Source organism: Trichophyton rubrum, assembly GCF_000151425.1.
Source record: "Trichophyton rubrum CBS 118892 genomic scaffold supercont2.4, whole genome shotgun sequence".
NCBI classification, from domain to species: domain Eukaryota; kingdom Fungi; phylum Ascomycota; class Eurotiomycetes; order Onygenales; family Arthrodermataceae; genus Trichophyton; species Trichophyton rubrum.
This window is the reverse complement of record NW_003456425.1, coordinates 718,021-731,748: the sequence shown is the minus strand read 5'-3', so window position 1 is coordinate 731,748 and position 13,728 is coordinate 718,021. Positions and strand designations below refer to the sequence as shown.

The following is a 13,728-nucleotide window of genomic DNA, read 5'->3' as shown; positions in this document are numbered from 1 at the left end:
TAAATGTACTTTTTGCGGTACAACATGCCATGTACCATGCCGTAGAAGGTTGCCCCCGCCCTTCGTTCCCGCAACTCACAACAAGATATTTTGGGGACAAGAAGAGTCCAATTATATTTTTAGGGCTATTCATCTCTTAGCACACATCAACGTTTTCGCGGAGCATATGCTGATGTCTCTCTAGGTTTTCTCCCGATCCAACCAGGTTGCTTTCCCCAGGTTTTAGTGCCAAGTACACACTTAAGGAGCCTGGCCGTCAACGTATGCGGTGATTGGCAGGTCACTTTTCAAATGGTCCCATTCTCCCGCGGGATCGTTGGTCGGTGTACAGTGTAACTTGTTGTCGGTGCATTGAGCTTCATTTTAAATATCCAGCGAGGCACTAGATCTACCCATGGCTGGCGGAAAATTGGAGTTACGTCGTCTATACGACAGCTTTTTTATCAACCGTGCTCCTGCTTGATGGGTACGTTTGTTACGTTTCTAATCCCACCAAACCATCTCCAGGCTCTTGTATTTCGGAAATGCCCTATTTACTCCAACGAGTGTGTATGCATCGCTTACAGAGCATGCACGGGTCCTTCGATCAAGTATTATCTGCGGCAATGAGTTGGTCTTTTGCACTCTGACCGGGGATAATGCAGGCTGCTGTACAACCTAGATGAAAGTTGTTGTCAAGCTCCCCACTTTACAGTGTTGATTCTGATAGCCGCATACCATCATTGCCGTCCTCATCCTAATCAAGTCAAGGGTGCGAGGCACTTTAGGTATGCACCACCTTACCGGTTAGGTATCGAGTCGGTGAGGCCGCAACGGACGGAAAGCAATGATACCTAACAACCGTACCTGATGCTACGCTCCCTTGACAGCCATTTCTGATTTTGATACCTTCGCTTAGCAATTCGACTTTGTGGGTTGAAGAAACTCACCTCCAATTTGAAGTTGATTTTCATTTGATAGAAATTGTATCTATCAAATGATTCACCACGACAACTTCTCAGGACTTGTATCTAAGCGAGTAAGTTGCGAGAAGGTGAAATCCCTCCATGACTGATATACCATGATAACAATATGAAATCTGACGGTTGTAATTCCATTATATTATGGTTGCGCAAAAATGACACTTTTTTTTTTGTCGAAGGTCGGGCAACGTCCGGCTGCGACTTTTGCAATCATGTCCATGCTGTCGAAAGGTTAAGTATTGGGTTCAAAGGTATTATCACGGGCATCATTGGGCAACTTGTGCATTGTGCTCCGTAATTTCACTACTGTTCATCCTGTAGAGAGGATTGTGTACCTCGTTGCCCATATCACTGGAATCCTTTGCAACACAGAGCAAAAACTAACTGCTGCTTTCAGGTAATATGTGTTTGATTAGCAGTAGGATATCGGATATTTGAATCCTACTCTTCGGTATAGCAGTGAATTACATCATGTTCCATTCCTGATTAATTTCTGAACTCTTAGGTCTTATCCGTGGTAATGCTCTCGTCAATATGCGGAGGCCTAGAATAGCGCGATTCAGTTATAATATGGATAAGAGAAGAGTTCAGTATATCCCTGCTGCAATACAAGCGATCGATCAAATCTAGTGGTATCAATGGTGAAATGCAATATGTTTGCTGTCGTCGGTCTCGTCGATGTCCTGGCGCCTCCGAAGCGCGGGCCACCACCTACCGAAAGGGCAGGCGGCTCAGCGGCATTCCGGAGAATCAAAAATGCGTGGAGGTTCAAATTCCGGCCCCTCCAATCAAGCATCATCGAAAAAAAAAGTTTATACAGAAATAACACTGACGAGCTGATACAGACATCACTATGATGGCTTGACGCAATTATAGCTATTGTTTTGATTTTTTTTTTTTTTTTCATTCATGCGCCCCCGGGATTAGTAGCACGGAACCATGCCTCCTCGGAAGAAGATGGTAGGTCCGAGTGTCGGGAGTGTGGCAAGCAATGTAGGTGTGATAGTGACTCAATTATTCATATCCGCAAAGTCGCAGACAGAATGCTAACCGTCTAATACAGCTTACATCTTCCCCAGGCGCTCGGAGACGATCTTCTGGGAATGCTGCCGGAAGACTTACAGAAGATCCGCACGATGCAGAAGCTCATAAAAGGAGACGTAACTCAAATGCGCAAAAAAGCAGACGATCTGATGTACGCTTTTGGGTTTCTATTTTACCGTATAAGAAGTTGCGAAGTGTTCTAACGAAGGCATAATGCAGGACTTTGAGGCCCTCCTCGAACCATTTTATTACGATAAACACTTGACCGACCCAATCAATACCGAAAGAGATAAATGGAACCTGTTACCGGCATTTCTCAAAGTCAAAGGCCTCGTCAAGCAGCATATTGACTCTTATAATTACTTCGTTGAAGTCCAACTCAGGAAAATTGTGCAGTCCAGCGCAGAGATTCGCAGTGACATTGATCCAAAGTTCTATATCAAGTATGTTGAAGGTGCTTGCAGGAACTTGCGCAAAGGCTGACTTTTATTCCTTTCAATCGCAGATTTCATGACATATATCTTGGAACACCTCGGCGAACCGACGAAGAACAGTCAGGCATCAAGGCTGATTCCACAATAACCCCAAACGAATGCCGGCTTCGGGATATGACCTATGCTGCGCCTATTTTGGTTGACTTCGAATATGTCCGTGGCCGTCAGCGAGTTAAGCGAAACGGTACTGCGATTGGCCGTATGCCTGTCATGCTCCGGAGTTCTAAGTGTGTGCTATCAAATAAGTCGGCACGGGAGATGTATACATTACATGAATGCCCTCTTGACCCCGGCGGATACTTCATTGTTAACGGTACGGAGAAGGTCATTTTGGTGCAAGAGCAGCTGAGCAAAAACAGAGTTATTGTCGAAACAGATCCAAAGAAGGAAATCGTACAGGCTTCAGTGACAAGGTATGTTTAAAAGAAGTTGGTATATATAACTTTTCTGGATTGCTTTTACTAATGTACGACATATAGTTCTTCGCACGAACGAAAGTCCAAGAGCTATATCATTATGAAAAAGGGACGCATCTACCTCCGACACAACGTTTTGAATGACGATATTCCGATTGTTATTCTATTGAAAGCCATGGGAATACAATCTGATAAGGAAATGTTGCTGTTAGTTGCTGGGGTTGATATGGAATACCAGGAAGACTTTGCGATAAACTTCGAAGAAGCTGTCAAGCTGAGTATATACACCCAGCAACAGGCTCTTGAATACTTAGGTGCACGTATCAAGATCAATCGGAAAGCTTCAGGTTTTGGGCCTGCACGCCGAAACTATGTTGCGGAAGCTATCGAGGCCATATCTTCTGTTATAATATCCCACGTCCAAGTGCAAGATATGAACTTTCGGCCAAAAGCTCTCTACGTTACTCACATGGCCCGGCGTGTGCTCATGGCAAAACTTGACCCAAGTTTGGTGGATGATCGTGACTATGTTGGCAACAAGCGACTGGAGTTAGCTGGTCAGCTCCTGGCATTGCTGTTTGAAGATCTTTTCAAAAAATTCTGTTTCGACATCAAAATGAACATAGACAAGGTCTTGAAGAAGCCAGTACGAACTGAAGCCTTCGATGCATACCCGGTCGTTGCTATTCATGGGAATCATATCACCCAGGGAATGAACCGTGCAATTGCAACCGGTAACTGGAGCTTGAAACGTTTCCGAATGGAGAGAGCCGGTGTCACCCATGTTCTAAGCAGGCTGAGTTATATCGCTGCACTCGGTATGATGACCCGAATAAGCAGTCAGTTCGAGAAGACACGCAAGGTTTCCGGTCCTCGTGCACTTCAACCCTCGCAGTTTGGCATGCTCTGCACCTCGGATACCCCAGAAGGTGAAGCGTGTGGGCTTGTAAAGAATCTGGCACTCATGACGCATATCACCACAAACGACGAAGAGGAACCTGTCCAGAAACTTGTCTTTACTCTTGGTGCAGAGGATATACAAACTGTTGGAGGCAGAGAATGCTTCGGTCAGGGTGCTTATATTGTATTCATGAACGGATCCCCGATTGCGTTGACTAGGCGACCAAAATATTTCCTCAATGCTTTCCGGCGTCTACGACGAATGGGCAGGATATCGGAATTTGTCAGTGTGTTCATCAACCATAACCAGAAATGCGTCCATGTTTCCACCGATGATGGTCGTATTTGCCGCCCATTGATTATTGTCGAAAAGAAACGATCGAGGGTTACAGCCCGACATTTAAGTGCTTTACGAAATGGCACGATGGATTTCGACGATTTCCTCTCTAACGGGTTGGTGGAATATGTTGACGTCAACGAAGAGAACGATGCCAATATTGCCGTCTACGAGAGAGAGATAGACGCAAACACAACACACCTAGAAATCGAACCATTTACAGTCCTGGGAGCCGTTGCAGGACTGATACCTTACCCCCACCACAATCAATCTCCTCGAAATACCTATCAATGTGCTATGGGTAAACAAGCCATAGGCGCGATTGCTAATAACCAATTTCTTCGTATCGATTCTTTGCTCTATGCCATGGTATACCCGCAGAAGCCGATGGTGAAAACTCGAACCATCGAGTTGACAAACTACGACAAGCTTCCAGCAGGACAAAACGCAATGGTTGCCGTGATGAGTTACTCCGGGTACGACATTGAGGATGCTCTCGTGTTGAATAAGGGGTCGGTAGACCGTGGATTTGGGCGCTGTCAGGTCTTCAGAAAGTATTCGGCAAACCTCAAAAGTTATTCGAATGGGACGAAGGATAGACTCGTTGGTCCGACGAGAGAGAACGGAGTATCGATAAGGAAACACGGTCTTCTGGACAATGATGGCTTGGCTGCAGTTGGAGAGAAAGTCAGTCCCGGAGAAGTTTATATAAATAAGGAGACGCCAGACAATGCGCTTTCGTCCGGCATCACTGGCTCTGATGCAGGTTTACCAGTGAAGTATAATCCAACCCCCCAGACCTACAAACTCCCTGATTATAGCTACATCGACAAGGTAATGATATCCACTACGGAAGGTGAGAGCCAGCTTATCAAGGTTCAGACTCGGCAAACCCGACGGCCAGAAGTTGGTGACAAGTTTTCATCTCGCCACGGACAGAAAGGCGTTGTAGGAATCATTGCGGAGCAGGCAGATATGCCTTTTACGGACACAGGCCTGGTCCCTGATATCATCATGAATCCTCATGGTTTCCCGTCTCGAATGACCGTGGGCAAGATGTTGGAGCTCGTGGCAGGGAAAGCCGGTATCATTTCTGGCCAATTTGGCTATGGTACCCCGTTTGGTGGCAGCCCTGTCGAAGAGATGTCTGCTATTCTTGTGGACCACGGGTTCAGTTACGGTGGAAAGGATTACTTGACCTCAGGTATCACCGGGGAGCCCCTTACGTACTATGTCTTCACCGGCCCGATTTACTACCAGAAACTCAAACACATGGTGCAAGATAAAATGCACTCACGTGCCCGTGGGCCTCGAGCAACGCTTACCCGCCAGCCCACAGAAGGTCGGTCTCGAGACGGAGGTCTTCGCCTAGGAGAAATGGAGCGTGACTGTCTGATTGCGTACGGTACAAGCCAGCTTCTACTTGAGCGGTTGATGATATCGTCCGATCGCCATGAGGTGGATGTTTGTGAGAGTTGTGGATTTATGGGCTATTCTGGCTGGTGTCAGCGCTGCAAGTCCTCCGTCGGGGTGGTGAAGATGGTCATACCCTATGCGGCCAAGTTGCTTGTGCAGGAGCTTTTCAGCATGAATGTTGTAGCGCGGTTAAGGCTGCAGGATGAGTTCCCCGAAGATCGAGGCATGTAGCATGTTTTATCGTAGCGACTTTCAAGTTGGCATTTTTTTTTTTTTTTTTTTTTTTTTTTTTTTGGACTTTTGCATTTACGTGGGTTCGATTGAGTACTGGGACAAAAAGAGAGATAGATATCCAACATAACGAGTGTTCGCAATGTATATTAGTGAATGACATACATCAATGATAAACAAGCGGACGAAATCATTGGGTCTACTGCGCCTCCTAGCTAGGCAGTGCAGTGTTTCTGCCTTTACTTGGCAGCATCCATCTTCTGCTTTGCGAGTGATGCAACACTCTGTACATCCGATTGAGTGATGCTTCCAAACTGTTGTTTCCAGAACTCCCAGCGTTCAGGGCAAAGTCTTGCCTTGCCCTTATACAAGCTTCCGGCCGCGAGTGGCTGGCCTCTGTTTGGCTGCTCCTCTGTTTTTGCTGCCTCTTCCTCCTCTGCCTCTCTGGCAGCATCACCCTTTGCTTCTTCGAGTAAGTACTGACCGCTATACAGCATCCATTGTGCTGCAGCAGCAACGGCACACTTGTGGCTTTCTGCCGCCGTAGCCGGTGCCTCTTCAAGAGCAGACCGGAGACTCCAGACGGCAAAGTTGGACCAGTCAACCTGGTTGAGATTCAAGAGACGTGCTGCAAAGGCATTCTGGTTGATCCATCGCTCGGCCTCCTCAGAGCTGGGAGCCTTGTCATCACTTGATGGTCCTACAAGCGTATAAGCAGAAGCCAGGCCGACATTCTTCTTGTCCAGGGGACCGGCTTACCTATCCAAGCCTCTCTCATAGCCGGTCCGAGCAGAGGCAAATCAGCCCACATTCTAACGTTGCTCTATAAGGGTATGGAGATTAACATATTGCTTCGCTAATATAGGGCCCCCCATCTTGTCCGGTGATCTTATTGAATTGAACTCACCCCCCAGATCTCGATCTCAGTAGCCGGCAGCTCAGTCAGCGCTTTGATCAGCTCCACCAGGCGGTCCTGAGAGGCATGGTCACTTGGGATCTGCTTAGCGATCTCGATGATTGACTCCCAGATCTCCAGAAGAAAGCTTTCGTGGTCTTCCTTTGGCTTTCCACCATCAGACTGGCGCTTATCTGGTGTCAAGTCGTCAATCTCCTTGGCAGCAGCGGAAGGAGCTGTGCAGCTACCAGGCTGCAGGTATCCGTTGAGAACTTCGAAGAGATTTCTATGGACGATCCAAGGGTCACCATCTTCAAGAGATGGAAGACGGAGAGAGAGAGGTGCCATGCTGTCGCTCAGAGATGCTATTGCTGCTGCCTGTACAATCAGAAAATTGAGATGAGTAGTGTTTCGATGAAGCATGCAGCGGGGTAGTTGTTATATTCTTTGGCGGCCTTGAGGATCGAACCTCTCTTAGCTGACTAGTAACTGGTCTTCTGTATACTTTCTGCTCTGTCTGCATTGCTGGAGTGGGGAGAAGCCTGAGACCTACAAGCGACGACTGAGCATCGACCAAGGGCGCTGTGACGTGACATAGCTATTGGCTGCGGATAGCTGTCTCCGGTTCTTGGCCGGGAAAGTCGACCGGGCGCAAGGGAAGCGGGAGAAAGGTGTTTTCTGCCAGATGACAGGCATTGGTGAACCAGTTAGCCAGACAGACGCCAGAGTGTCCTTTTGCTGTTCTCTGGCTGGCTTCTATCCTGCTCTTTTTGGGCTGTCACTGGCTTCAGTGCCAATGTCTATCAAAGACGACCGACAACGACCTTAAGATACAGCCTTCTGGTTGACAAAGAGACCCCGTGGGTTTGGTTAAGGTTCGGGAGTGGGAGTTTAAAACGTTAACTAAATGCGCTGAAAATCTGACTGATGCTGAGATGCGGTGAGATCCTACCTCGCCTACTTACCAGTTAACCGCATATCGCTGGGAGGGACTTTTTTGCTCTGGTTCGTGTTCTGGATCTCCACTCCTACTACTGTCTACCTGCTGATATATTAAGTGCCTGGAAGCTGTGATGACCTGTCTTAAGATCGCCCGATATGAAGACTACATGGGGTGGTTGGGAAAGCAGGAAAGGAGCAAACAGGGGGGAGCATAACAAGGAGATTTGCCACGGGCCCAGCAACGCCTGCATGGAGTAACTCAAAGAGTAAATAGATAGTAATTAATCATAATAAATATAATAAGTGGCCAATGGAAAAATGGGCGCTTGTCCGGAATTATGAGCATAATAACTATAACTGAGCGAGCTAAGCCAAGAGAAATTAGTTAGACACGCTTACCTAATGGAATATCGTGGCTAGTGAAAAACGGGAGCCCGATGGAAGCTCAGATGGCTTAACTAGCCGACTAGCTAACATTTGACTAACTAGTCAGTTAGGTTAGTTAACTACTTAGCTAGTTATTAGTTAGTTATTAGTGAGCTAGCTAGCGACATAGTTATGTGCTTACGAAGTAGTTAATTGCGCGATGATCTGTAGACCAACATCAGTGCTGGCAAAGCTGACACCCAACGAGCCAACGAGCCAACGAGCCAGGCTGCCTAGGGGACCGGGGAGAGAGCAGCATGGAGAGGAGTTTTCTCTCCCTTCGGCTGCAGTTGCTTAGATATCCCGGGGCTGCTGGCCAAACGCCCCGCTATCAGGGCCCTCGTTACCTTGGGGATTTGGAGACTGGCCAACCGTGTGCTAAACAGAGATCTGATACCCTATACTTACATGCTACAGGACAGGCTCCACATATCACTATAGGATACCACCTTTACAGGCTCTGTGAAGAGGATGTCTTTCTCCCTTTCTTCGAAGCCCAGCCGAGAATCAACATGCATGCCGGTCGACCTACCTACGCAGCAGCTTGACGCTGTACTGACAGATCAGCTGGCCAATACACAAGCAATTCGTTTGCATTCTGGACAGTTCAACAATTCACCGTCTAGCAATCTGTTGGCTATAACTCCCTTTATCCTTTTAGCCTTTGGAGAGGAGAAATGATGGTTAATCTACATCCTCGACAGAGTATCCCTCTTTCAGTATCAGTTTCCATCTTCATCTTGGGGGACGAAGTAGAACATGTTATCTTCCATGGTTACGAACTATAAATGACCACAAAATCGTTATCTTGGCCGTCACTTAAGTCTGCAGTTGGGCTTCAGTATTATAGCCAAGGCTAAGGCTGATATCTCGCTGGAGTCGTCCAGTTGCTGCTATCCTTCATCGCCATGCCTACGTCCGATTAAAATAGGTATCCAGCTCCCTAGTCACTTGGGTAACCTGGCTTCTACCCTACTTAGGGATAACCTTCCAACGGTCAAAGCCAAGGTAACCAACTGACCAAGATATCCTACAATCAGGCATGGCAATCCGACTGCTAGATAAGATGTTTTCTTATACCTTCGCAGACCGAGAAATCCGCCTAGAAATCTAGACATGCTTCTACATGGAACATTTACTATGCTATGTCTAGCAAGCCAGCTCATCCGGACCCGCCGATTCTCCTCGGATGCTGTATCTCACTGTCCCAAATCAGCCTGTGGTCTGCCCAAGACGATACGAATATTGCCTCTACCTTTCATCCAGATGACTGCTCAACTGCGACATCCTACTTGGCAAGATCTCCGGCATGGCCTAACGATTGTTCGATCCCACGATCCTAGAGGTTATCGAGAAGTATGGGAAAGATATGAAGAACGACGTCTATATAAAGAACCCTTCCTTCTCCTACAGAGTCTGCTTATATCCTCTCATCAACACACAGACCGTCGAACGCAACACAACAGCATCTTCACACTGCTCAATCCATTATACGAAACATCTTCCACAAACCACCTCTCGTCAAAATGGTGTCCTTCAAGACAATCCTCACCCTCTCCCTGATTGGCGCTGCATTTGCAACTCCCATTGAACAGCCAGCTGCAGAGCCCGTTGAAGGCTCTGACGCAGTTGCAAATTCCACTGACCCAACCGCAGGCGCCATTGAAGGGCGCGACGTGCTTGTAAGAAACATCCTTCGCCAGCTACTCAGTAACAAAAAGTCGGGACTGACAACTATATCCAGTACGTCCAATGCCATAACGTGGCTCTCCCGCCTGCCGCGCAGATAATCGAGGTTGCAAACGCTCAATGGCAGCTTGGCCACGCTCCGATCGAGACCGGCAAGTCTGGCTACCCTCACGACTTCCTGAACCTGCAGCACTTCCAGTTCCCTAAGGGCTGCAAAAACAAGAAACTCCGCGAGTACCCGCTCTTCCAGCGGCACCATAAAAAGTACGACTATGACTCTCGCCCCAAACAGGACCCAGGCCCCTTCCGCGTCATTGCTACTAAGGACACCCGACTTTACTGCGGCATCATCTCTCATGATGGAATGGGTCACAATCCAAACGCTGGACTCTTCCATCTCTGCAAGTAGATGTATCTCTTGCCACACATTCCGATTTCGAGGCCTTTGACGCACAACTGACTTGAGTGTTTATGTGGTGGAGGATCTAATGATGCCTGAAGTATTGTGGGAGATTGGGATGATTTGTCTGGAAATGCTTATTAGTCTGAAGTCTGACTTTCATCAATTAATACCCTTTAATAAGGGACTATAATGAACCTTAGGAATAGCTCCGCACTCTCATTGAATAGTTACCTGAATAAATCCGTTTGGCCGAACGAAACCAATTATTCTATACTCCATACACACACTAACAGTTCCGCTATTCGATAACTTCTACATACTCCACTCTTCTATAATTTCGCTAGATCCAACCAATAAAGTAGTAGCACGGGTATTATTGCGGCCATCACTTATTTGTGTCGATTTCCCATACTCATACGGCTCGACAACTGTTTCAAAGCGCACGCAGTCAATCGGGTTCAAGTAATTTCGAGATAATAAATCCCCTGCGCATCGGGGACTGCTTGGATATGTAGCGGAAGCTTCAAGTAGTTTGCCGGTATATAAAGAGTAAAGCTGTACTGTCGACAAATCGGTTGCTGTACCCAACCTAAGTTAGTATAGAGCTCATCAGGGGCTTCTGAGAAAAGTGAGACGTACCACAGGCCGCAAGCCCCAGTTCAGCAGAAACATCCAAGTCATTGAGTGTGTTATAGTTGATCTCGCCGAACCGAAGGTATGGTGTGCTAGATCGGTGACTCCGGCTATTTGGATCTAGATGACGTTGGACAGCTGCTCGTGTGAACCGCAGATCATACATATCAAGCTACGTATCGCATTGTTAGACCAGAAGCTCTAACTAGCCCCCCTTTCTTCCCCGTTCCGGTTTGAGGCAAATATGTGTATACGGGTTTGTGGAATTCTTAGATAAACTTACCGTATTATCAAACCCGGCAACGAGGACCTTCGAGTCGCCCACCATTTTCAGTTTTTTCACACCATGAGAATGCACCAGTCGTGTAGTCGAGGCAGCGCACCGCCAGTCCGTTAGAGCTACGGCTGAATTCCGCAGACCGACAATCACTTCGCTATTGCTTATCCAGTCAACTGCCATTATATCGGCTGGATAGACATTAAAGCGACCCATCGAGTGCATTCCATGTGCAGAGCTCACAACCATCAGCTCGTTGCCGTGCCCAATTATGAATGAACATGAATGGGCACCTGGATAGGCCGCGGCTGAACAGAAGCTTGCATTTTTCCGCTTAAATACCGAGTAATCTAACGCCCATTGCACATTGTTAGCTAGTCAGTAGTAAACAGCAAGGACTACTACATCTGTTTGTCTTACTCTGGAACACACTTCTGCTGCTTCTGCCATATATCTCATCAGGCTCAATGAGCTTGCACACAGCAAAATCGGTGCCTTTCCCGGACAAAAGGCCCTGGGACACCACGCTGTAAAGGCGGTTAGCAGCTGCTTCATCCAGTACAGGCAGGTATATTCTTGATACTCACAGTGCGTATCTTTCCGTGTTTATAGCGACACTGCCAACCTACTGATTGGTTAAGATGCTGGCAATAACGATAAACATGGAAGACTTACCCAATCACAGTGATTGAGTTCGATTATGCCCTCATCAACACGCTCGTCATATTTCCATGGCCTCTTGGACGATAGAGGCCGAAACGCACTAATAAAGATCCACCATCAGAAATACTACCCAACTAACAATGTAATCGGGGGAAGATAGGCGGTAATAACTTACCTAAAATTAGACGTACTCGTAGCTTTCAGAGCTTCAATATCCCACGTTAGCTATACGCATTCGATCCGCCGGGGTTTAACCCATCCACATACCGGTAAGTATGATTCCAGTTTTCGGATCCCGCGCAAATTCATGACAATACTGTCTTCCCCTACGGTTGAGATTAACCAGCTCCCGGCGCTCCATAAGATTGGCACACGTCATAGCTCTTTGGCTAAGGGTATCTTTACTCAGTACTCTGCATCTGCCTGCTTCCTGCTCAACTCCAAGGATGCCAAGCATAGGGTTATAGAGCATTTTCGTCCTCTTCACCCTTTCAAGCCGTGTACGTTCATGATGCGCGACCTTTTGCCGCTTTTTCTTTTCTTGGTTGTAAGTAAGTTGTAGTGCATGATGTGGGAGTGTCGGGCGCTTACTTGAGACTGTTTCTCGCGTTTATTTATCTCAGAATTGGTGTATTTTGGCTCACATTGACTTTGGGGTGTATGACCGGGTTGTATCTTGAAGTATTTCTTCTTTTCGGCATCTAGGGTATCGTTAGAGCAGTATACCTAATAGCCGATGAAACGATCTTATCCATTAATTTTGGAGAGCTAGGTGGATATAATATAACATTTGCCTCTCATTTGCTTTGTTTAAGCCGGAGGGAGAGTAAGGGATACGGCAGTCCGACATACCGTAGTAAAATCCGGGTATTGACCTCATGTTTATGGTGCGGATATCATTGCTGAGGCGTTTAGACTTTCAGCCTCCTATAAAACCGAATAAATATGGCTATAATACGCTGATTTAATAGATAAGAGGATACGGGCCTGTAAAGCGACTTTTTTATTGCCTCTGATATATCCGGGCAGGGTATCTTGAATGTTGCAAGTGGCGAGTAAGTTGAGAGAAACCTTCAGATTGGGTGATCCAAGTTTTTTTTCTAGGCGCATTTTAAGCCGCACTCTTATTTCCCCCAATCGCCGGCATTACATACTCACCAACTAACTAAACCATAGAAAATAAAAGTAACTCCTTAAAAGCCGCATAACCGCTAGACGGATTGTCCAAGGAGTTCCTAAGCGATTGATTATTATGTTGAATGATACGTTGAGTAGAGATTTGAAATAACATGACGTAACTAGGCAAAAAAAAGAAAGAAAAATCCAATGTGTTCAAAACGTCCATCAAGGTACTCCGCGATCAGCAACCAAATGGCCTGACATCCACTGCACGCTTCAATCTGTTCTCGCCGCACACATAGGGCTCTCCAGCAGCCTCCCTCGCCATATCATTAATCCACCTGCCATGCGGCTTACACTTATCGCCCTTCGACATCGAACTGGCCAGATAAAGCCACGACAAGATATTACCGACTGTTGAAACCTCATCACTAACACTCTGCAGAGCATACGCACTCATACGGTCATACAGCTCGTGGTCCGTCCATAAGTCATAGAGGTGTTTTGCCACTGCGTCCGTATCGCTGACTTCAACCAAGTATCCGTTCTTGCCATGCTGGACTTGTAGCGGTATGCCGCCTGCCTTGGTCGCAATGACAGGTTTACCTTTATGCAGGGCCTCGGAGACCTTGACCTCGAAGCCTTCGCGGGTGGATAGTTGCAGGGCTATTCTGGCTTTTGAAAGGACGACATTAAGAATTTGGTCGGAGGGAGGGATGTGGATGACGCATATTTTCGATTTGAGGTGTGCGAGGTCGCGCGATAGATACTCTATTACTGAGTCGTAGATGAGAGCGCCGTCTGGGTCGTCGACTGAGCCGTGGCCGCAGATTAAGAGCTTGGGGATAGAAACGTCGGGCGCGTCTTTGACGAGGTCATGG

The 13,728-nt window shown here is 47.2% G+C and overlaps 4 protein-coding genes across 4 annotated transcripts; 2 read left to right on the top strand and 2 right to left on the bottom strand.

Annotated features, from left to right (window-relative positions):
- Positions 1–1,901: 1,901 nt before the first annotated feature.
- Positions 1,902–5,838, top strand: TERG_04135 (uncharacterized protein; the record flags this gene model as incomplete). The annotated part of the gene is made up of 5 exons (XM_003235036.2): positions 1,902–1,955; positions 2,026–2,157; positions 2,226–2,449; positions 2,512–2,913; positions 2,980–5,838. 5 exons carry the CDS (start codon positions 1,902–1,904, stop codon positions 5,798–5,800), a joined length of 3,633 nt encoding a protein of 1,210 aa, XP_003235084.1. The 3' UTR covers positions 5,801–5,838.
- A 201-nt stretch (positions 5,839–6,039) lies between these two features.
- TERG_04134 (uncharacterized protein) lies at positions 6,040–7,321 on the bottom strand (the record flags this gene model as incomplete). Its single annotated transcript, XM_003235035.2, has 3 exons — positions 6,708–7,321; positions 6,560–6,623; positions 6,040–6,500 (listed from the first exon to the last, which is right to left on the bottom strand). Exons 1-3 carry the CDS (start codon positions 7,116–7,118, stop codon positions 6,040–6,042), a joined length of 936 nt encoding a protein of 311 aa, XP_003235083.2. The 5' UTR covers positions 7,119–7,321.
- A 2,268-nt stretch (positions 7,322–9,589) lies between these two features.
- Positions 9,590–10,161, top strand: TERG_04133 (uncharacterized protein; the record flags this gene model as incomplete). The annotated part of the gene is made up of 2 exons (XM_047748209.1): positions 9,590–9,745; positions 9,808–10,161. 2 exons carry the CDS (start codon positions 9,590–9,592, stop codon positions 10,159–10,161), a joined length of 510 nt encoding a protein of 169 aa, XP_047604186.1.
- A 306-nt stretch (positions 10,162–10,467) lies between these two features.
- Positions 10,468–12,608, bottom strand: TERG_04132 (uncharacterized protein; the record flags this gene model as incomplete). Its single annotated transcript, XM_047748208.1, has 10 exons — positions 10,468–10,733; positions 10,795–10,960; positions 11,072–11,415; positions 11,486–11,592; positions 11,653–11,690; positions 11,741–11,828; positions 11,904–11,934; positions 11,996–12,263; positions 12,320–12,429; positions 12,581–12,608. 10 exons carry the CDS (start codon positions 12,606–12,608, stop codon positions 10,468–10,470), a joined length of 1,446 nt encoding a protein of 481 aa, XP_047604185.1.
- Between the last annotated feature and the right edge of the window lie 1,120 nt (positions 12,609–13,728).